The 22,781-nt window shown below is 57.7% G+C and overlaps 1 protein-coding gene and 1 pseudogene across 1 annotated transcript in view; one reads left to right on the forward strand and one right to left on the reverse strand.

Annotated features, from left to right (window-relative positions):
* Nucleotides 1-590: 590 nt before the first annotated feature.
* The window catches only part of LOC135325595 (class I histocompatibility antigen, F10 alpha chain-like), a gene marked incomplete at its 3' end in the record, with an annotated part of 70,071 nt that continues 47,880 nt past the window's right edge, over nt 591-22,781 (forward strand). The window contains exons 1-3 of the mRNA XM_064503694.1: nt 591-645; nt 985-1,245; nt 1,412-1,684. Of these exons, the coding sequence (XP_064359764.1) occupies nt 591-645; nt 985-1,245; nt 1,412-1,684 (589 nt within the window). The remainder of the gene's footprint in view (nt 646-984; nt 1,246-1,411; nt 1,685-22,781) is intronic.
* Nucleotides 14,117-16,676, reverse strand: LOC135325531 (class I histocompatibility antigen, F10 alpha chain-like; annotated as a pseudogene).

Here is a 22,781-nt window from a genome sequence, read left to right on the forward strand (position 1 = left end):
GGCCTCACCATGTCCCCATCCCTGTGGTGTCCCCGTCCCCCTGCCCCTGCGACAGAGCCAACTCCATCTCCAGCCCCACGGCGTCCCCGTCCCCACGGTGTCCCTGTCCCCACCACGTCCCCCTGCCCCTGTGACAGAGCCAACTCCATCTCCAGCCCCACGGCGTCCCCATCCCCACATCGTCATCATCCTCCCACATCGCCTCCGCGCTCCCGCCCACCACGCGCTCCGCGGAGATATGCCCGGCGCCCGGTGGCGTCACCACTGCAGCGCCGCGCCATTGGCGGGCGGCCGCCGGCGGGGCCAATGGCTGCGTGACAAGGTGGAGCGGGAGCCGCGGCTCGGCCCTGCGCAGCGCCCTCCGCACGCGCCCTCGCTGTCGCTTCTCCCAACCTGCCGCGCCGGGATCTGCCCAGCGCCTGGTGACGCCTGGGTCAACGCAAGCCGCTATTGGCGGGTGGGACAGAGCGCAGCCAATGGCGGTGTGCCGCAGCAGAGCCAATGGCGGCGCGGGGGCGTGGCCCCCGTGGGCTTCTGCGCTGCGTGAGGGCGACGGCGATGGCAGCGAGGAGGCGGTAGCGGGGCGGGTGATGGGGCCGGGGCTGCTGCTGCTGCTGCTGGGGGGCAGTGGGGCGGCAGCGAGTGGTGAGTGCGGGCGGGGACCCCAGCCCCCCTCTGCCCCCCACCCCTGCCGCTGGGCTCCCCGTCAGCGGCCCCACGGACCGGCCTGCAACCGTCCCCGGGAGGTGCTGCCCCCCCGACCTGCCCCCCGAGACGTGCTACCCCCCTGGACCCCCTCGGGCTGTGCTGCCCCCCCGGAGCCCCCCAACCTGCCCCCCCAGGATGTGCTGCCCCCCCGACCTGAACCCTGGGACATGCTGCCCCCCCGACCCGCCCGTCTTGTCCCCCCAGGACATCTTGATCCCCCAGATGCCCCCCAATGTGCCCCCCCCCAGCCCCTCACTGCACCCCATGTCCCCACAGGCCCCCACTCCCTGCGCTACTTCAACACCGCCGTGATGAAGCCCAGCCCGGGGCTGCCCGCCTTCGTCTCCGTGGGCTACGTGGACGGAGAGCTCATCGATGGCTACGACAGCGAGACGCAGAGAGCGGTGCCGGGCGCGGCCTGGATGGAGCAGGAGGGTCAGGACCACTGGGACGAGGAGACCCGGATCAATCAGGACTGTCAGGAGACTTTCCGTGTGTACCTGGACACGCTGCAGAAGCGCTACAACCAGAGTGGGGGTGAGCACGGGCCGGGGCTCCAGGGGCCGGGCCGGGGCTCCCGGCAGCAGCCGCTCGCCGTCAGCCCTGGGGGCTGCGGGGCTGGGGTGCCCCCGGCCCTGCGCTGGGTGCCGGGTCTGAGCCTCTCTGCTGCCCCTGAGCCCCCGTCTCCCTGCTTGTGTCTCAGGGTATCACACAGTGCAGCGCACGTACGGCTGTGACCTCCTGGAGGATGGCGGGACCCGGGGGTTTAGGCAGCTTGGCTACGACGGGAAGGACTTCATCGCCTTCGACAAGGACACGCTGACATTCGTCACGGCGGATGCTGCTGCGCTAATCACGAAGAGGAAGTGGGAGGCTGAGAAGGAGCCTGAGCGCTGGAAGCACTACCTGGAGAACAGCTGCATCGAGGGGCTGCGGAGATACGTGGAGTACGGGAGGGCCGCGCTGGAGAGGAGAGGTGAGGGCGAGGCGGGACCCCCCAGACACGGGGACGGGCCCCGGGCTCGGCGCTGGGCCCAGGCGCCCGAGGGCGCTGCTGGCGGCACGGTGCGGCGTGTGCATCCGGGCCTGGGCGCGAGCTGCCTGACCTCCCTCCCTCGCGCCGTCTCCCCAGAGCGCCCTGCGGTGAGAGTGTCGGCCAAGGAGAGCCACGGCTTCTTGACCCTGTCGTGCCGGGCTCACAGCTTCTACCCGTGGCCCATCAGCATCAGCTGGCTGAAAAAGGGCCGCGTCCAAGCCCAGGAGACCAAGCGGGACAGCATCACACCCAACAATGATGGCACCTCCCCGCTTGGGCCAGCACTGAGGCCCTCCCCACAGAGAAGCACGAGTACCAGTGCCGCGTGGAGCACGCCAGCCTGCCGGAGCCCGGCCTCTTCTCATGGGGTGAGCGCGGGCGGCCAGAGCTCGTGGAGTGCCCGCTGGGGGCAGCTCCCGGCCCCTGCTCCCGGCCCCACTCTCTTCCAGAGCCACCGAGCTCCCTGCTGCCCGTTGTCCTTGGGGCGGTCGTCGCTGTGGTGGTTGTCATCGCGGTCTGGAAAAGCAGATGGGGTAAAGCTCCAGGGCCGAGGAGGCGGGGGGAGGGAGGCCGGGAGGAGAAGGGGCCCGAGCTGGCGCCCCAGGGCCGGAGCAGAGCCGGGCTGCGAGGGGCCACATGGCCTGATGCCTCTTTCTTCCCGCAGGGAGGAAGGAGCAGGGGTACGCGATCGCCAAAGGTGAATGCTGGGGCTGCTCTGTCCCAGGCCGCGCCCGGCAGTGGGGCAGCATTTGCTCTCTGGTTTCTGGCGGCCACGGGGCTGGCGCATCCCATCCCCCGCCTGCCCCCATCTCCCCTCTTCCGTGCCCCGCAGCTTTTCCCCGGCTGCGGGGCAGGGAAAGGGTTGGCATCCCGCCGCTGGAGGCTGAGGCGCCCGGGCGCTGCCCTCTGCTCCTGGCGCCTGTGAGGCGGCTCCAGGGCCGGGTTGTGGCCCAGCGGGCTCTGCCCTGGTCCGGCTTTGCCCGCGGCTGGTGCGGGGCCTGCAGTGCCACTGGCACGGGACCGGGGCTCACTGCCGCTCCTCTCTCACAGGCCACGACGGGGCATCCAGCAGCTCCGGAATGGGTCAGAGCTGGTGCTGGGAGCGGGGCGGGGGGCCCCAGCCCAGCGCGATACCAGGCTGGCACCCGCTGCGGGGCTGCCGGCTGGCTGGTCGCTGCGGCTGGGTTCCTGGGGGCTTCTGCCTGCTCCCCTGGCTCTGGGAGGGGGGATTTAGCCCCGCAGCGCAGCTCCCATGGGGGACGGCGACGTGGGGCTGGGACCTGCAGGACAGGGCGCGCACGGGGGTGCGGGGGTACCCCCGCCCCCCACACCTCTGCCTTTATTGATTTTTTCCTCTCTTGTCTTTGCAGGCAGCAATGCCGCCATTTAAGCGCTCCGTCCTGGTAAGCGAGGAGCCGCGGCCGGACCCGGCAGCGTGGGCAGCGGGGGCCCAGCCCACCCGAGCGCCTGCCGTCTCCTCGCTGCAGCTTCCGGGACGCCGCCAAGTCCCCTCGGCTCCCACAGCCTGGGAGCAGCAGCACCCGACGCCCCGCTCAAGGTTAAACCCGCCCCATTTGGGTGCTCGGGCACTGCGGGGTGCAGGTGGGCACCCGGGGGCAGGTCGGGGGGCTCAGGCTTTTGTCTCACTGTGCCTTGGATCTGCTCCCTGGCTCCGACGTGCTGCAAAAAGCTGTGAAGGTGGCAGAAAGCCCCCAGAGAAGAAGAGTGCTCGGAGCCTGCTCCTGCCGTGGTCCCAGCTCTGAGCTGGGGTAAAACCAGTTTTATCAGTGTGCGAGGCAGGGTTTCCATCTGCCAGTTGCCTGGGAAATAGAGAATTTGCTGGATTTTTTCAGCACTTGTCCTGGTGGCTCTCTTCGAACAAGAATGCTGTTTCTGTGGTGGGCCTCTTCAAACAAGAATGCTGTTTCTGTGGGGGGCCTCTGAACAAGAACGCTGTTTTTGTGGTGTGTCTCGTAGCACAGGAACGTTGTTTTTAGGTGTGTCTGTTACACGTGTGCAGTAATTACAGCTCGAGCTGGGTGCCTCCAAAGAGAGACCCCAACAAAAAAAAATCCTGGGCAATTACAGTTTTTTCAACTTACATTTCCCACCCCTCACGCAGTAGTTAGACCAATAGTAATTTTTAGGTCTGGGGTCTCCTGCTCCTCATTGGATCTCATTGTTGTTCCTAGGCAGGCTCTTTTTCTTCCTTATCTTTACTGTTGTGGTTTCTGCCAACGATTGTACCTTCATTTCTTGCTGGGTCTTACTGTTGTCTCTCAAGGTCCAGAGGAGGAGGAGGAGGTGATTCTAAATCATAACAATTAACACTGCCCCAGCAGTGAGCTAAGGCTTTGCCCCTCAAGGTCCTAATGCCCTGCACGGGTCTTATTTCAAAGCCTTGACACCCTCCCTTTCAGAGTGTGAGACGCAGGAATGCAGACTGCTTGTAACTCCCTTATCTTCCCAGCTGGAACCAGCTCTGAGGCCCTTTTCTTACTGGACTAAGTAAAAGTTCATTATTTTCTCTAAGTGCAGCCTAAGGCTTCAGCAAATGTAGCTCCTCATGCTAAGCAAGTTTTAGAGGAGTTGTGCTAAGCGGCTACCTCTAGACAGTTTCAGTTTGCTATTCTTTAACACAAGTGGCAGTGTCCCTCCTGAGGTGCCAAGAATCCCAGTCCCTGAGCCATGGGGCTGGATACAACCTCCTTGGATTATTCATGACATGGGCTCATGACACACACCCCAGAGTCAAATAAATATCTGTGGGAGAATGGGAGGAAGAAAGTAGAGATGAATCAAAGGAGGGGGAATACAGGCAAGGAGGCCCACCGGTAAACATCTCCAAATACAGGTGGATTTTGCCCCCACTCTGGCAAGGGCGTTCTTCCACAACCAGCAGCACCTGGGGGACGGAGGGTCTTTTCCTGATAGCCCTCATGGCACACAGGGCATCAGGATTTGAGACAGCCCTTCCAGCCAAGGGGCAATTTCTGGGGATCCATGGGATCTCTTCTTGCTTTCTCCGCAGGTCTCATTACTGATTACTTGCAGAAGAGATGGCTTTGGAGGGATCCCAGGGCAGCCTTCCAATGGCTACGAGGAGGTCATCAAGAAGATGGTGCCCGGCTCTTCACCAGGGTGCATGGGGGGAGGACAAGAGACAATGGGCATAAGTTGAGAGAAGAGACATTCGTGCAGGACATAAGGAAAAGGTTTCCACTGCAAGGATGGTCAAACATTGGAAATGGTTGCCCAGAGAGGCGGTACGGTCTCCTCCCTTGGAGGTTTCCAAGACCAGACTGGATGAAGGCCAGAGCAACCTGGTGTGACCCCAGAGCTGACCCTGCTGTGAGCAAGGAGACTGGGCTAGAGACCTCCTGAGGTCCCTTCCACCCTGAAGGAGTCCGTGATTCATCCCACTCTCGATCTTCTCTTGTTGATGTCAGGGAAACATGCAGGTTCCCTGTGACGGTGGAAGTAGGCCAGCTTTCTTGTGCTCCTCCAGGCAGAATTGTTCAGATGCAGGGCTTCTTGGCAGGAATCCCCAAGACAGCCATGACCAATGCTTTGCTTCACTTTTAATTTCCTTGTTTTTTTCTTTTCCCCCTTCTAAGTGTGTCTCTTTTACCATCCTAATCCCTTCCCCTACAGTCAGCCCACTCCTGATTACCCTTAACTCTTTGGTGCTGGGGATTTCTTGTTTTTTATTTTGGTGTGTGGGGGGTGTTTTTTTGTTTTGACACAGAGGAGCTTTTGTCCAGAAGGATCTTGAGAAACTCGGGTGATTCGGACAACAGATACCCTATGAAGATTTACAAGAGAAGTGTCAAGTCCTGTGCCTAGGCAGGAATGACCCAGTCCATGAGTAGAGGTTGAGGGACCTGGGCTTCTTTAGCCTGCTGACGTGGAGGCAAAGGGCAGTAGAGTAGGAGCCTGTGACTGCTTGAAGGGTGGTTTCAGAGATGATGGAGCTTTTCTTGGTAGTGGGAAACAGCATAAGAAGGGGAAAGAGCCACAAACAGCAGCTTGTGAGGTTTAGATGTGACATTAAGAAAAGAAAATGTGACTCGTAGGGCAGTGCTGTGGTGCAACAGGACACCCAGAGGGAGTCTGAGTTCAGCCCCTGGCTTTGTGTTTTAAGGAAAAGCAAGTGAGGACAGGAAGACATCAGGAGAGGTCGGGAGATCCCGGGGTGAGAACAAGGTGGGGAAGCAGGCTGGGTGTCTACATTCTGCAAGGAAACAGACACAGGCATGGGAAAGCATAGGACAGCCTGAGGTGAAGATGGCCAAAGGCACTGCCAGGGTTGAAAGCTTCTAACAGAACTAGGTCTTTGTCCTCTTGGCGATAGCTGGGTGCCTCTGCCACTGAGGCCCACAAGATGTCATTCCTTAAAGCACTGTGGCCTTGCTGCCTCCTTGTCCCTTGCAAGCACAGGAGGTGCCGTATCATGGTCCTGCACTCAGCATTGCGCACCCCCACCTGCACACTGCCCCCAGGAAGAGCCCTGAGCAATGCATGATGGAAAGGATCACCCTACCCAGGGGCTGGCTGTCAGTGCCTGGCTGCTCTGCTTGATAACACACATCCAGGTTGACTTGGCCTCAGAGCCACCTGCACATTGCCTTTGCCTACCTGCAATCAGGGCCTCCAACTTTCTGCTCTAATCAGCCCCTGGGGAGACTTTGTTGTTAATGACCCTCAGTGAGACCTGTTAACGCTCCAAGAAACTTGGAATTTTCTTCTGTATTTAACTTCTGGAGAGGTTTGTTCCATCTCCTCTCAGCATCTGAGGTTTGCAGGCTGAGCACCAAATACAGCTGAGGGGTCATTAAAAAGCAAAAACACCTAAGGAACCATGCATCTTTCCATAATTTTCCTCATTTTGTCAATTCTTGTGTGGCTAATTGGGAAACTTTCAGGAGAGTATTGAAATTAGGCAGATTTCAATGAACACCTGAAAAAGACAGATGTCTGCTTCTGAAGCTTTCTTTATCCCTCAGTTTTCAGAATAAGCAATACCCACATTCTCCAATTCACACTGACCCACTGGGTCTCCAGATGAAGTCTGGACATGTAGGACAAGCAGTATTTTTGATAGGAGACATGTATGGACAACCTTCTCTCCCAGCTCCCCAGCCCTGCCATTTCTCTCATCAGCCACTGGGGACTTAGATCACTCTTGTTAAAATCTAACCTTTTTCCACTCAAGGCTGTAGCTGAATGCTACAGCTCCTGTGCACCAGTTCCCATCTGCTTTCCTTAGAGAACTAGCTGCAAACAGGCACAGAAGGATTTGTCTTAATTGCAATCAAACGAAAATAAACATTATCCAGTTTCATAAGAAATAAAATACAGTCCTCAACTTTATGTCAACTCCACGTTGCCTGTACTGATGTCTAGAGTCTACAAGGAAATGTTCTTGACAAATAGATAGGAAAGGCTGGATAGACACACAGTGAAGGAGTTTGTTTAAGAGACAATGAGCCTGCTGAAAGACGAGGCAAGCTTCAGACTCCCAGAAGCTCTGAGCAGCAACTGGAGAGTTGAGAGCTATCTGAATGATAAAGAGCAAGGGGAGGAGGAAAATTGGGAAACTATGGAAAGTGCATATGTCCAGATCATCTGATGAAAAGATGCCTTTAGAAATGATCAGTTTAATCAGGATATTATGGAAGTTAGGCCTGTCGGCCACCATAACAGGGCTCGACCCTAGGTTCCCGCAGAAAAGTTCAGAGTTTCCCCAAGTGCATCTATTATCAATTGGTGATCTTTTTCATTCATTTTTTCCCATTGAGGTAATATCTCGGATGAAAGCCATTGGTTAGTTCCTAATGCTAATAAAGAAGACCTCAATGGATGTTTTAATCTGTATAAGTCACTTGTTGTTGTGCTCAGTTTATTTACGAGTACTTCAGCAGCTATACTGTTTAGTACTCCCAATCCTGTTCCTATGATACCGGTCACATCTCTCCTTGTTCGTTTTGGAGAGGTGAGAGTTCGGCTATGTAACCACGCTGTCCATCCCACATAGGACGTACCTAAGAATGGTGAACAGGTCGGTTTGATTGTAGAGATACTAATTTGCATTAATAGCTCTACTCGTCTGAGAGACCATGATGGATTAAATAACACTCCTTGTTGGCCTGTATTTCTAATCACATACGGTCCAATTTCAAAGATTTGTGGGGATAAGGTTTTCTTACTCTTCATGGTAACAGAGTTATTTATATTGGTGGAAATAATTGTAGTCAGGGTAGGTATTGCTGTACTGGGCTCAATAATGCCTATTTTAAATTTAAATGATAGTCCCACATTGTGGTGAGCCCACAGACAAACTATTAAAACAGGTTGTTCTAAGGTAAAATTGTACCAACAATCCAGTCTTTCAGTGGCTCAAATTTTCCTTTCTTTTTCATTTGATTTGATTTTAGTGAGAGATTTGAGTCGCCATCTCGTGGGTGGACCCGTTGATCATTCGACACCCTATCTTTATTTCCTTTCCTGTCCTTCCCAGGAGTTGGGGAAGTTGATTAGTATTATCCCAGCTCCATTCATTTTCTGAGTATACTTCAGTTCCGTGCATGACCAGGGTTGAGAGGTTTAAGTTTTTAGCAGAATTTAATCCCATACTTCCGGTATACTTAACACGAACTCTAAGGTTCTTTGACCACAGGTTAGGGAAAGTAGCATTGCCAGGGTTTGAAACAGCAACATCAGCACGGCACTTCTGCCTGCCATCCTGCACGGTGCAGTAAAGGCAGAGAGATTTGTGTTAGTGAGGCAAGTCTGAACAGATTACCCTGGGGAAGTTGTGTATCCCATTGAGCTTTACGTGGTTGTTTTCACTGTTCTGCTGCAACCTCTGCTGTGCTTGCTTCTTGACTGTCACTCGTTTCACGTGAGAGTGGTGAATCCAGTTCTCTTTTCCTAGAATTTTAACAGCGTAGTAAGAACTTAACAATACAGTATAGGGTCCTTCCCATTTTGGTTCTAATTTTGTTTTTCGCGAGAATACCTTTATCAACACTTTATCTGCAGGCTGTATATCATGTGCCTGAATGTCTGATGGCACCGGCTGAAACCACTGAGCCTGATTTTGCAAGGCCTTAAACCGTTCCTGTAAGGCTAGTACATATTGTGTCACTTGTTCATCTCTGTCTAATAGGCTGCTCTTAGCAGGGATATAAGTCCCTGGTATCGCTAAATGTCTCCCAAAAAGAATTTCTGCTGGTGGTAGTCCTATGGGTTGCCGTGGAGAATTTCGAACATCCCATAGAGCTAAGTTTAATGCCTCTGGCCATTTCAGGCTAGCATGTGTGCATATTCTTGCTATTTTCTCTTTCTTTCTTCATTCTTTCTACTTGTCCTGAAGATTGTGGGTGATAAGGAGTATGTAGGTTTCTTTTTATTCCTAACGATTTACATAACTGATTGATTATGCTTGCTGTAAAATGGGCAGCCCTGTCTGAATCAATGGCTTCTGGGACCCCATACCTGGGTATGATTTCTTTCAGTAAGGCTTTTACCACTCCCCCTGTGTCAGCCCTTCTTGTTGGGAAAGCTTCTACCCAGCCTGATAACTGATCTACTATCACTAACAAGTGTTTGTATCCATAGACAGATGGCATATGCGCATAATCTATTTGCAGCTTCTGGAAAGGGAAGTAAGCCCATGGTTGCCCCCCCAAATCTGAGCTTGGCTTGTTATTTGAAAACTTCTGGCAGGTCGGGCAGCTATTTGTTATTCTTTTAGCAGCTGCATAAATTCCTGGAGCAGCCCATACTTTCTGTACCTGCTTAGCTATTGCCTCGGCTCCCCCATGAGCTTTATCATGAAACCACCTAGCTATCGTAGTTAAATATTTTTTTGTTAGAATTGGTTTTTCCCCAATTGTCCATATTCCATCATTATTTTGTTTTGCTTCCCACTGCTCCCATTGTTTTTTCTCTTCCACTGAGCACTCTTTTTCATACATAGTTTTGGGGTCTATTAAGTTTGGCCACTCACTCTGGTCCATCCTTGGAACTGCCCCCATACATTCTCTCAGAGGTTGTCAAGCTGCAGCCCTCGCAGCAGCGTCTGCTAAAGCATTTCCTCTGCTAATTTCTGTAGTGTCTTTAGTATGGGCTGGGCAGTGCATTACCGCAATTTCTTTGGGCAGTTGAACTGCTTCCAGCAAATTACGTATTTCTTCTCCATTAGCTAATTTCTTTCCTGATGACGAAAAGAATCCTCGTTCTTTCCATAACATCCCTGTTACATCAAATACTCCAAATGCATATTTAGAATCAGTATAGATATTTACCTGCAGGTTCTTACCTATTTTTGCTGCTTGGGTCAATGCTATTAATTCTGCTCCTTGAGCACTTACAGACGGAGACAAAGGATTAACCTCAAGTACCTCAAAGACATTAGTGACAGCATAGCCGGAGTGACATCTTCCGTCCAAATAATAGGATGATCCATCTGTAAACAGAACTAAGTCCGGGTTCTCCAAAGGTTCATCTTTAAGGTCCTCCCGGGGCTTGCTCGAGCTGACGACCACCTGCTCACAGGAATGATATGGCTCTCCGTCCTCCGCTTGAGGCAATAGCGTTGCTGGATTCAAAATATTGCATCTCTTTAAAGTCACATTATCTGCATGCAGTATTATCAGTTCATAGCGGTGAGCTCTCTGTGGGGATAGTGCTTGAGTCGCATATTGTTTCATTAACAGTTCTACTTCATGTGGCACATACACAGTTAATGAGTGACCCAAAACTACAGGTTATGTTTTTTTCAATAAGAGCTGCAGTAGCTGCTATTGCTCTGATGCATCCTGGAGTGCCTTTAGCTACCTCATCTAGTTGCGTGGAGTAATAGGCCACTGGTCTACGGTGAGGGCCTAGTTTTTGGGTGAGTACCGCACTTGCTACTCCCTGTCATTCATGGACAAATAATTCAAATAGTTTGCTATAATCTGGTAACCCTAGAGCAGGGGCTGAAGCCAATGCTTTTTTCACAGATGTAAAAGCTTTCTCCCTCTCTGGGTCCCAGGCCAAAGGCTCTATCTCCTCCTTTTTTGTTGCCTGTACCAGAGGCTCAGTAAGTTCTGCTAACCCAGGAATCCACGGTCGGCATAATCCTACAGCTCCTAAAAATCCCCTAAGCTGTTTTTTTGTTACAGGACGAGGCAAATCAAGAATTGTCTTTACTCGTTCTGGATCAACTAACCTGTGTCCTTCTTTTAAGATAAAACCCAAATATTTTACCTCTCTTTGGCACAGCTGAAGTTTAGACAGAGATGCCCGATGCCCTTCTTCTGCAAGAGCGTTACATAGAGAAACAGTATCTTTTAAACGTGTCTCATAATCTTTACTTGCTAATAACAAATCATCTACATATTGTATTAATACAGAATGTCCTGGAAGTTCGATATCTGAGCGGTCATTTTTAAGTATATGCGAAAAAATAGTCGGAGACCCAGTAAATCCCTGTGGCAGCCTTGTCCAAGTTAATTGTTGTCCCTTCCAAGTGAAAGCAAAGAGATCTTGGCTATCTTCAGCTATCGGTATACTAAAAACGGCTGCGGTTAGGTCAATCACAGTAAAATAAGTTGCCCAATGGGGTATCTGTAGTAAAATGGTTGATGGGTCGGGGACTACTGGATGTGGAGCAACTACATGTTGGTTTATAGCCCTTGTACAAAGCGATACTCTGGATCACCATCAGCATCTTGCCTGTTCTTTTTAACTGGCAGAACTGGGGTGTTATATGGGGATTCACAGACTCTAAGGATACCCAGTTTCAGATAATGATCAATTTGTTTTTGGATACTCTTCTCTGCTTTCTTTGGGATAGGATATTGTTTAACTGCAGGAGGCAATCCCCCCTTTGTTTTTATCAAGACTGGACTAGCTGATTTTAGTAGTCCCGCATCCATTCCTGAAGAGCTCCACAACTTTTTAGAAACTGATTCTAAACCTGTTGGAATTTGCAGATTAGTTGACTCTGGTTCTGGTGTCTTAGCCAGAACACATGAACCCATAATTATTAGCTTTATCCCTTCCGGCTGTAAGCAGATCTGAGTATCCAAGGCTTGCAGGAGATCTCTCCCCAAAAGGCATATGGGTGCGTTTGTGGAAATTATAAAATGTCCCCACACTGTTTTACCCCCAATAGTGAGTAATAAGGGCTTAGATAACATTCGTTCACCTTTTCCCATCACTCCTTGTATCATTATTTTATCTGATGACTTGCATCCTTTAGGCTCAAAATTTAAAAGGGAAAGGGTGGCTCTGGTATCTACTAGAAAGGGAACTTCTAAACCTTCTATATTTGCCATTACGTGACCCTCAAAATCCAAATCTACATCCCATAAATTTACTCCAATTTCCACAGTATTTTCTGAGTCTCCTATCTCCTGTCATTGTGGACTGCCTGGGAATTGCCTGGTCTCCTTCTCAGTATTTGATTGCCTCATGCTGGCCCCTCTATTCCTAAATACATGGGGCCTCACTGGGCATTCCTGCTTCCAGTGCCCTTGTTCCCCGCAATAATGACAAACATCATTAACTCTTAATTGTACACCACGTTCACTTTGATTCCATCTATCTCCCCTGGTTCTTCCGCGCCCCCTCCCCTTGCCAGCCTGGCATATGCTCTTTAAAATACTTTGGTGTATCAGGGGCTGCTTGATCTATAAAAACAGTAATTGCAAGGAATGCAGACTGCTTGTAACTCCCTTATCTTCCCAGCTGGAACCAGCTCTGAGGCCCTTTTCTTACTGGACTAAGTAAAAGTTCATTATTTTCTCTAAGTGCGGCCTAAGGCGTCAGCAAATTTAGCTCCTCATGCCAAGCAAGATTTATAGAAGTTGTGCTAAGAAGCTACCTCTAGACAGTTTCAGTTCACTATTCTTTAACAGCTGCTCCGTATGGGCACCAAGGATCCTGCCTGGAAAGTACCAAGTGTGATGACATGGCTCTAGGCCTGGCAGGGCAGGTGGGGTTTTTCCTGCATGCTGCCAGTGAGGGGAATGGGCTTGAGCAGCAGTGCTTGGATCCAGCAGGTCAGCCCCTGGGTGTGCAGCTGCTGCTGGCAGTGTTAAAGAATAGCAAACTGAAACTGTCTAGAGGTAGCCGCTTAGCACAACTTCTCTAAAACTTGCTTAGCATGAGGAGCTACATTTGCTGAAGCCTTAGGCCGCACTTAGAGAAAATAATGAACTTTTACTTAGTCCAGTAAGAAAAGGGCCTCAGAGCTGGTTCCAGCTGGGAAGATAAGGGAGTTACAAGCAGTCTGCATTCCTGCGTCTCACACTCCCAAAGGGAGGGTGTCAAGGCTTTGAAATAAGACCAGTGCAGGGCATCAGGACCTTGAGGGGCAAAGCCTTAGTTCACTGCTGGGGCAGTGTTAATTGTTATGATTTAGAATCACCTCCTCCTCCTCCTCTGGACCTTGAGAGACAACAGTAAGACCCAGCAAGAAACGAAGGTACAACCGTCGGCAGAAACCACAACAGTAAAGATAAGGAAGAAAAAGAGCCTGCCTAGGAACAATGATGAGATCCAATGAGGAGCAGGAGACCCCAGACCAAAAAAATTACTATTGGCCTAACTACTGCGTGAAGGGTGGGAAACTTAAGTTGAAAAAACTGTAATTGCCCAGGATTTTTTTTTGTTGGGGTCTCTCTTTGGAGGCACCCAGCTCGAGCTGTAATTACTGCACGTGTGTAACTAAAATTTAATTATTTAATTTGTTTTGATTTGGCTCTGAATTTTACTTGCGGGAACCTAGGGTCGGGCCCTGTTATGGGGGCCGACAAGCCTAATTTCCATAACAGTACAGTCAGAAAACAGCATTGGTGTCGTAACAGACACACCTAAAAACAATGTTCCTGTGCTACGAGACGCACTAAAAAAACAGCGTTCTTGTTCAGAGGCCCACCGCAGAAACAGCATTCTTGTTCGAAGAGAGCCACCAGGACAAGTGCTGAAAAAATCCAGCAAATTCTCTATTTCCCAGGCAACTGGCAGATGGAAACCCTGCCTCACACACTGATAAAACAGATGAGTTTTACCCCAGCTCAGAGCTGGGACCACGGCAGGAGCAGGCTCCGAGTGCTCCTCTTCTCTGGGGGCTTCCTGCCACCTTCACAGCTTTTTGCAGCACATCGGAGCCAGGGAGCAGATCCAAGGCGTGGCGAGACAAAAGCCTGAGCCCCCCGACCTGCCCCCGGGTGCCCACCTGCACCCCGCAGCGCCCAAGCGCCCAAACGGGGCGGGTTTAGCCTCGAGCGGGGCGTCCAGTGCTGCTGCTCCCGGGCCGTGGGAGCCGAGGGGGCTTGGCGGCATCCCGGGAGCTGCAGTGAGGAGACGGAGCGCTTAAATGGCGGCATTGCTTCCTGCAAAGACAAGAGAGAAAAAATCAATAAAGGCAGAGGTGTGGGGGACGGGGGGTACCCCCGCACCCCCGTGCGCGCCCTGTCCTGCAGGTCCCAGCCCCACATCGCCGTCCCCCATGGGAGCTGCGCTGCGGGGCTAAATCCCCCCTCCCGGAGCCAGGGGAGCAGGCAGAAGCCCCCGAGGACCCAGCCGCAGCGCCCGGCCGGCCGGCAGCCCCATGGCGGGTGCCAGCCTGGTATCGCGCTGGGCCGGGGCCCCCCGCCCCGCTGCCAGCACCAACTCTGACCCATTCTGGAGCTGCTGGATGCCCCGTCGTGGCCTGTGAGAGAGGAGCGGCAGTGAGCCCCGGCCCCGTGCGAGTGGCACTGCGGGCCCTGCACCAGCCGCGGGCAAAGCCGGGCCAGGGCAGAGCCCGCTGGGCCGGGACCCGGCCCTGGAGCCGCCTCACAGGCGCCAGGAGCAGAGGGCAGCGCCCGGGCGCCTCAGCCTCCAGCGGCGGGACGCCAACCCTTTCCCTGCCCCGCTGCCGGGGAAAAGCTGCGGGGCACGGAAGAGGGGAGATTGGGGCAGGCGGGGGACGGGACGCGCCAGCCCCGCGGCCGCCAGAAACCAGAGAGCAAATGCTGCCCCACTGCCAGGCGCGGCCTGGGACGGAGCGGCCCCGGCACTCACCTTTGGCGATCGCGTACCCCTGCTCCTTCCTCCCTGCGGGAAGAAAGAGGCATCAGGCCACGCGGCCCCTCACGGCCCGGCTCTGCTGCGGCCCCAGGGCGCCAGCTCGAGCCCCTTCTCCTCCCGGCCTCCCTCCCCCCGCCTCCTCGGCCCCCGTGCTTTACCCCATCTGCTCTTCCAGACCACAAAGCCGGCGATCGCCGCGATGACAACCACCACAGCGACGACCGCCCCAAGGACAACGGGCAGCAGGGAGCTCGGCGGCTCTGGAAGAGAGTGGGGCCGGGAGCAGGGGCCGGGAGCTGTCCCCAGCGGGCGCTCCGTGAGCTCCGGCCGTCTGCGCTCACCCCAGGAGAAGAGGCCGGGCTCCGGCAGGCTGGCGTGCTCCACACGGCACTGGTACTCGTGCTTCTCTGTGGGGAGGGCCTCAGTGCTGGCCCAGGCAGGGAGGTGCCATCGCTGTTGGGTGTGACACTGCCCCGCTTGGTCTCCTGGGCTTGGACGCGGCCCTTTTTCAGCCAGCTGATGCTGTTGGGCCGCGGGTAGAAGCTGTGAGCCCGGCACGACAGGGTCACGAAGCCGTGGCTCTCCTTGGCCGACACTCTCACCGCAGGGCGCTCTGGGGAGACGGCGCGAGGGAGGGAGGTCAGGCAGCTCGCGCCCAGGCCCGGACGCACACGCCGCACCATGCCGCCAGCAGCGCCCTCGGGCGCCTGGGCCCAGCGCCGAGCCCGGGGCCCGTCCCCGTGTCCGGGGGGTCCTGCCTCGCCCTCACCTCTCCTCTCCAGCGTGGCCCTCCCGTACTCCACGTATCTCCGCAGCCCCTCGATGCAGCTGTTCTCCAGGTAGTGCTTCCAGCGCTCAGGCTCATTCTCAGCCTCCCACTTCCTCTTCGTGATTAGCGCAGCAGCATCCGCCGTGACGAATGTCAGCGTGTCCTTGTCAAAGGCGATGAAGTCCTTCCCGTCGTAGCCAAGCTGCCTAAACCCCCGGGTCCCGCCATCCTCCAGGAGGTCACAGCTGTACGTGCGCTGCACTGTGTGATACCCTGAGACACAAGCAGGGAGACGGGGGCTCAGGGGCACCAGAGGGGCTCGGACCCAGCACCCAGTGCAGGGCCGGGGGCACCCCAGCCCCGCAGCCCCCAGCGCTGATGGCGAGCAGCTGCCGCCGGGAGCCCCGGCCCGGCCCCTGGAGCCCCGGCCCGTGCTCACCCCCGCTCTGGCTGTAGCGCTTCTGCAGCGTGTCCAGGTACACACGGAAAGTCTCCTGACAGTCCTGATTGATCCGGGTCTCCTCGTCCCAGTGGTCCTGACCCTCCTGCTCCATCCAGGCCGCGCCCGGCACCGCCCTCTGTGTCTCGCTGTCGTAGCGATCGATGAGCTCCCCGTCCACGTAGCCCACGGAGACGAAGGCGGGCAGCCCCAGGCTGGGCTCCGTCACGGCGGTGTTGAAGTAGCGCAGGGAGTGGGGGCCTGCGGGGACATGGGGTGTGGTGAGGGGCCGGGGGGGCACGTTGGGGGGCATCTGGGAAATCAAGATGTCCCGGGGGGACAAGACGGGCGGGTCGGGGGGGCAGCATGTCCCAGGGTTCAGGTTGGGGGGGCAGCATGTCCCGGGGGGGAAGGTTGGGGGGCTCCGGGGGGGCAGCACAGCCCGAGGGGGTCCAGGGGGGCAGCACGTCCCGGGGGGCAGGTCGGGGGGGCAGCACCTCCCGGGGGCGGTTGCAGGCCGGTCCGTGGGGCCGCTGACGGGGAGCCCGGCGGCGGGGGAGGGCAGAGGGGGGCCGGGGTCCCCGCCCGCACTCACCACTCCCCACCGCCCCACCGCCCCCCAGCAGCAGCAGCAGCAGCAGCCCCGGCCCCATCACCCGCCCCGCTACCGCCTCCTCGCTGCCATCGCCGTCACCCTCATGTAGCGCCGAAGCCCACAGGGGCCACGCCCTCGCACCACCATTGGCTCCGCTGCGGCACACCGCCATTGGCTGCGCTCTGTCCCACCCGCCAATAGCGGCTCGCGTCGACCCAGGCGTCACCAGGCGCTGGGCAGATCCCGGCGCGGCAGGTTGGGAGAAGCGACAGCGAGGGCGCGCGCAGAGGGCACTGCGCAGGGCCGATCTGCGGCTCCCGCCCCGCCTTGTCGTGCAGCCATTGGCCCCGCCGGCGGCCGCCCGCCAATGGCGCGGCGCGGCAGTGGTGACGCCACCGGGCGCTGGGCAGATCTCCGTGGAGCGCGTGGTGGGCGGGAGCGCAGAGGCGATGCGGGAGGATGAGGACGATGTGGGGATGGAGATGATGTGGGGACGGGGACACTGGGGGGACGGGGATGATGTGGGGATGGGGATGATGTGGAGATGGGGACGATGTGGGGATGGGATGCCGTGGGCATGGGGACGATGTGGGGATGGAGATAGAGTTGGCTCTGTCACAGGGGCAGGGGGACACTGTGGGGATGGGGATGATGTGGGGTTGGGGACGATGTGTGGACGGGGACACCATTGGGATGGGATGGAGTTGGCTCTGTCACAGGGGCAGGGGGACGTGGTGGGGATAGGGACACCGTGGGGATGGGGATGCCGTGGGGCTGGAGATGGAGTTGGCTCTGTCACAGGGGCAGGGGGACGTGGTGGGGACAGGGACACCGTGGGGACGGGGATGCCATGGGGCTGGAGATGGAGTTGGCTCTGTCGCAGGGGCAGGGGGACGGGGACACCACGGGGATGGGGACATGGTGAGGACGAGGACGGCAGGCGAATGGGGATGCTGTGGGGATGGGGACACCGTGGGGACGGGGATGCTGTGGGGATGCTGATGGAGTTGGCTCTGTCACAGGGACGGGGGGACACGGTGGGGACAGGGGTCAGCTCCGGGGATGGAGTTTGGCTCGGCCAAGGGACAGGGACCCGGCGGTGGAGATGGGGACCCGAGGATGCAGGGACGGGGGCAGGGATAGGGACAGGAGACCACGGGGACATGGTGATGGGGACATGGGGCCAGCAGTGGGAGCTCAGGGAGTGGCGCCCATCGAAGGCCGAGTGCTGGTAGGTGGCCCCCGGCCCACCCCCTGCACCCATAGGTCTACTGGAAGATGTGGAAACCTGCCCAAGGTGGCACCCATGGGTGAGGAGCTGCCCGGGGACCCAGGCATCCAGCCCCGTTGCACCCCTGGAGCCAGGCATCCAGTCCCATCAGCACCCACACCCATCCATGGAGCCAGCTGTCCAACCCCATCAGCACCGTCCGCCACCCATGGACCCAGGTGTCCAGCCCCATTGCACCCGTGTTGTCACCCATGGGCCCAGGTGGCCACCCCATCAACACCCACCACCACCCATGGACCCAGGTGTCCACCCCCATTGCACCCCTGGACTCAGGCATGAGGTCACATCAACACCCACCACCACCAATGGACGCAGGCGTGAGATCACATCAACACCCACCACCACCCATGGACCCAGGCCCCCCACCCCATTGCACCCATGGTCCCAGCCCCCTGCCCCATTGCGCCCACGTCCCCAGGCTTCTGCCCCATTGTGCCCATATCCCAAGCCTCCCCGCCCCATTGCACCCATGGTCCCAGCCCCCTGCCCCATTGCACCCACCTCCCCAGCCCCCCGCCCCATTGCACCCGTATCCCCAGCACCCCTGCCCCATTGCACCCATATCCCCAGCCCTCTGCCCCATTGCACTCACATCCCCAGGCCCCCGCCCTATTGCACCCATATCCCAGGCCCCCACCCCATTGCACCATATCCCCAGCCCCCTGCCCCACGCAGACGGGGCCACACTGCAGCAAGCCCAGCGCAGGCCCCCAAGCTGCCTGGCAGCTGCAGCACAGCACACAGGAGCAGAGGCCAAGGGTGCTGGCTTGGTGCAGCCGGTGGAAGAGAAGGCGTAGGGGGATCTCACTGCTGCCTGCAAGAGCCTAACGGGAGCGTGCAGAGAGCATGGAGCCAGAGAAGTCCTGAGGGGCCTGGGGACAGGACGAGGGGCAACGGCACAGCTTGCGGCAGGGAAAATTCCCCTCAGAGACTGCAAATGGCCTTGGAAGCCGAATGGTGGTGCAACACTGGAGCAGGGTGCCAGGGCCGTGCGGGAATCCATCGCCAGAGACGGTCAGAGCTCGACCCTGACAGGCCCTGCGAAACCTCCTCCGCTTGCCTCCACTTGCAGCAGGAGGTTGCAGCAGACACCTCCGGAAGACCCTTCCCACCCCAGCTGCTCTCTCACTCTGTGACTGCTTGTAGGGCTTTCTCTGCAGCCCTGACTGCCTTCCTTGGCAGCGCCTGCACTAGTCTTTCTCCTGACATTTCCCTGACACCAAGTAACACGGCGGGAACAGCTGCCGAGGGTTTATTTGGAGCAGAACATGGGCTCTGGGACACGATGCGGCAGCATTGCTGTAGCAGCCAGGAGAAAGCCTCCGTCGCTCTGCCTCTTTGCCATGCCCCATCTCGGGCGACCTGTCTGGCAGCTGCATCCTCGCGCTGTTCCTCTCACTGCCCTGAGACACAGCGGCAGCTAAAAGCTCTGCGCAGAGCCCGAAGCGCTGCCCTGAGCCGCGACGGCCATCGCCTGGAAGCCGCAGCATGCGGGAGGGCGGTGATGCCTGTGGAGGAAGGAGAGCCGTGGGCGAGGGGCTGGGCAGGCGCAGGGCAAGCACCCGCCTGTCCCTGGCACCAAGGGCTTTCCCGAGGGCTCCTGGCCTCGGCATGGCCAGCCCCTGGGTGCTTCCTGCTGCCAGCCTCAGTGCCGCTCGCTGTGCCGTCCCCAGAACGGCTCTCGACTTGGGTACCTACCTGAGTCCACCTCTGGCGTGGGCCTGAGGGAAGACGACGACTTGTGCTCCTCTCTGGGCTCACAGGCAACCTGCATGGGGAGAGCAGCAACACACCCCTGTGTGGTATCAGCTGGCCATGCTCAGCATCCTGGTGCCCTGGGATATGTGAGGGGGGAAAGGGTCTGGGGTGGGGGGATGCTGTGGGTGGCCGCGAGCCCCAAGGGGAGGCACATGCAGCTGGCTGGGCAGTGGCACAAGGCTTGTCTTGGGGCCGTAGCAGCAGGGCTGGGCCGGGGGCCACGACGGGCAGCGGGGGATGGAGGTGGCCGGGTGCGGGGCACAAGGGGGCTGGCTCGCTGGCTGTGGGAGGCGGCTGCTGCTGGGGCTGCCCCTGCCCTCCTTGCTCAGCATCCATGCCCCAGGGCTGGATGCTGTGCAGGCCGGGGAGGGCACGTCAGCCCTGGGCCTCTGGCACTTGGAAACGCAGTGCACCAGGCATCTTCCCCAGGGCAGAGAGTGCAGAGGGCAAAGGGCTGGGGGGACAGCTTCTCACCACGGCCGCGGGGGACCCATGCGATGGGGCAGCTCTTCTCACCCACCCTGCACACCCCAGACACTGCTCACACCGCACCTCCCTTGGGTGGTGGGTGCCGACGCCATGCTCCTTGCTCACCTGGTGAGGAAGGCCTGCGGCCAGGGCAGAGCCTTCTGCTGCGCTTTCTTCGGGGAACGGTGGTTGGAGAGGCAGGCTGTTGCTCTCCCCACAAGGGCCTCCGCACAAGTGGGAGGCCTCTGGCGCAGCCTCTGCGGGAAGCGATGGAGGCAGAGGAGCATTTTCCCCTGCATCCTCAGGGCCTCTGGCTGCGGGGGAGGCCTCCGCCTTTGTCCCTGTGCTGGCCGATGGGGACAGAGGCACACTGTCCCCCGCATCCTGGGAGCCTCCTGCCAAAGGAGATGCCGCTGCCTCGGCTCCTCGGGGCACTGCTGGGGCCAGAGGCGTGCTCTGCAGGTCACCAGCTGCCTCCCTGGCAGCATCTCTGCCCTTCACAACGGGGGAGCAGGGCACCTCCTCAGGACACGGCTGTGGGTCTGCCAAGAGGCTCCTGAGGCTCGGTCTGACCCAGCTCATGACCAAGGCCGTGTTTTTCTCCAGCTCCTCCCATTGCAAAGGCTCTTCATCAACGTCCTCTTCCTCATCGCTCCACTCCACGCCAGCATCCTCCGGCGCTCCCCGGACTCTCTTCCCAGCTCCCAGCTCCCTCCTGGGCGCATGGGCGTACAGCCGCTCCTGCACCTCCCACTTGGACCTGGCGTCCTTGAGGAGCTCCACTCGCGTCACCTCCGGTTGCCACAGGTTATAGAAGGAGTTTCTGGCACAGAGCTGAAGCCAGAGAGGGAGATTTGTGAAGGCAGCTGCTTTTCCCACCAGCAATGCCCCCCGCAGCCCTGCCAGCACTGCCACCATCACGCTGTTGCAGCAGGGCGCAGCGGCTGGCCCCAGCACACGGAGGGTCACCATCTGCCCCGGCCCACCCTTTGCACTCACCTCCTTGGGGCGAACATTGAGGCATCCCGATGCTGTCAGGGAGAAACGTTTCCCCTTGCCCTCCTCTTCCTCGACCTCCCTCTCCTTTGGCCTCGGCTCCTTCCTCTCCAGAAAGGCTTCTCGCAGCTGGGCCAAGCTCTGCCCGGTGCGCGCCACGCAGCTCCTGTCGAGCTCCTCCAGCGTCTCTGTTTTGATTGAGAGCACGGCGAGATACTGCGCGGGGTTGTCGGGGTGTATGTGCAGCGGCGTGCCTCGAAGGCGACAGATGATGCCCAGAGGCTGCTGTTTGGGCCTCTGCACTGCAAGTTGCCATCCTAGTGTGACCAGTCCATGGCCCCTGCCCAGGGAAGCTGGTGCACCGGCCTCTGTGACCTTCCTTTTGCCATCACGAGTGTGGGCATCAGGCCCTTGCAGAGCTGTGGCAGCTGTGCTTTTGCCATGCTCGCTGCTCTCCTCTTGGGCTCTCTTTGCCACTGCTGCTGGACCAAGGGCGTGTGCCGATATCTTCCGTGGCACGGCTGCACTGAGCTCCTTTGTGCCTTTGTCCACATCAGGCTGCACCAGCTGCCGGTCACGTCCAAGACTCATGTCATCAGCACAGCTCCAGGCTGCAGACACAAGCTCAAGGCCTGTGGATTCCAGAGCTGCGGCAGGTGCTACAGGGCTGTGTGCAGCAAGTCTCTGGCTCTCAGCCCTCAATTCCATGCACGCATCTGCAAGGATGCTCTGAATAAGGCCAGCAGGCTCAGGCCAGGAAGGCCAGGAGGACTCTGCTGTGACCGTTTCACTGGGGCAGCTGCCAGCAACGGCTTTGGCAGAGCTGGGTGGCACCTCTGCGAAGCGGGGGCTGCTGAGCCCAACCTGCTGTGAAACACCTTTGGCCATTGTCTCCCACTGCGGGACCTCCCCCATGCCAGAAGAGGCTGATTCTCCTTGGGGATTCTCAGCGGGGGAAACTTGCCCTTCTGCAGGCTGCAGCTCAACACCTTGGGACGCTGAGGCCTTGCTCCGCACCAAGTCCTGCCTGTGCGCCATCGTCTCCAACCATTGTGCCTTGGTCTCCTGCGCACAGGCATCTCTGGGAGCTGCCAGCACCTTGCTGCCTAGCTCCTGGCACAGTCCTTCGACAGTTCTCGAAAAAGCCACCCTCAGCAGCAACGGTGGCAGCCTTGGCTCTGTCAGGCAGCCTGGCCACGGCTCATCCTGCTCCTTGCATGCTGGCATGCCTCGCATCTGCCTTTGAGGAATGCTCTGTGCTCCCGCAACAAAGGAGGTGCCTCCTGGCAGCTGCCGGCTTTGCACAGGAAGACTTGTCCTGGCACCATCAGCTCGCAGCAGCCTTGTTTTTCCCAGCGCGGAAGACCCAGCCCTGGCCTCAGGCAAGCAGCGGACAGGAGCTTGAAGTGCCCGGGGCAGAGCCCCAGCCTCCCGCTTGCCTTGTTGAAGGGCAGGCAAAGGAAGACGCACTGCCTGCAGACCTTCCTCTGCCAGGCTCTTCCTGCACTCCAGACACATCACAGCAGCACTAAGAGGCGGCAGCTGCTCCCTGGCTTTGGCCCTGCCTCTTGCAGAAGATCTGCAGGATGTCTCCAGAGCAGGCAGCTTGGTTCCACGGGCAGATCCTGCTGTTTTAGCTGCAGCGGCCTC

The sequence above is a fragment of the Dromaius novaehollandiae genome, unplaced genomic scaffold (genome assembly GCF_036370855.1).
Source record: "Dromaius novaehollandiae isolate bDroNov1 unplaced genomic scaffold, bDroNov1.hap1 HAP1_SCAFFOLD_31, whole genome shotgun sequence".
Taxonomy (NCBI): Eukaryota; Metazoa; Chordata; class Aves; order Casuariiformes; family Dromaiidae; genus Dromaius; species Dromaius novaehollandiae.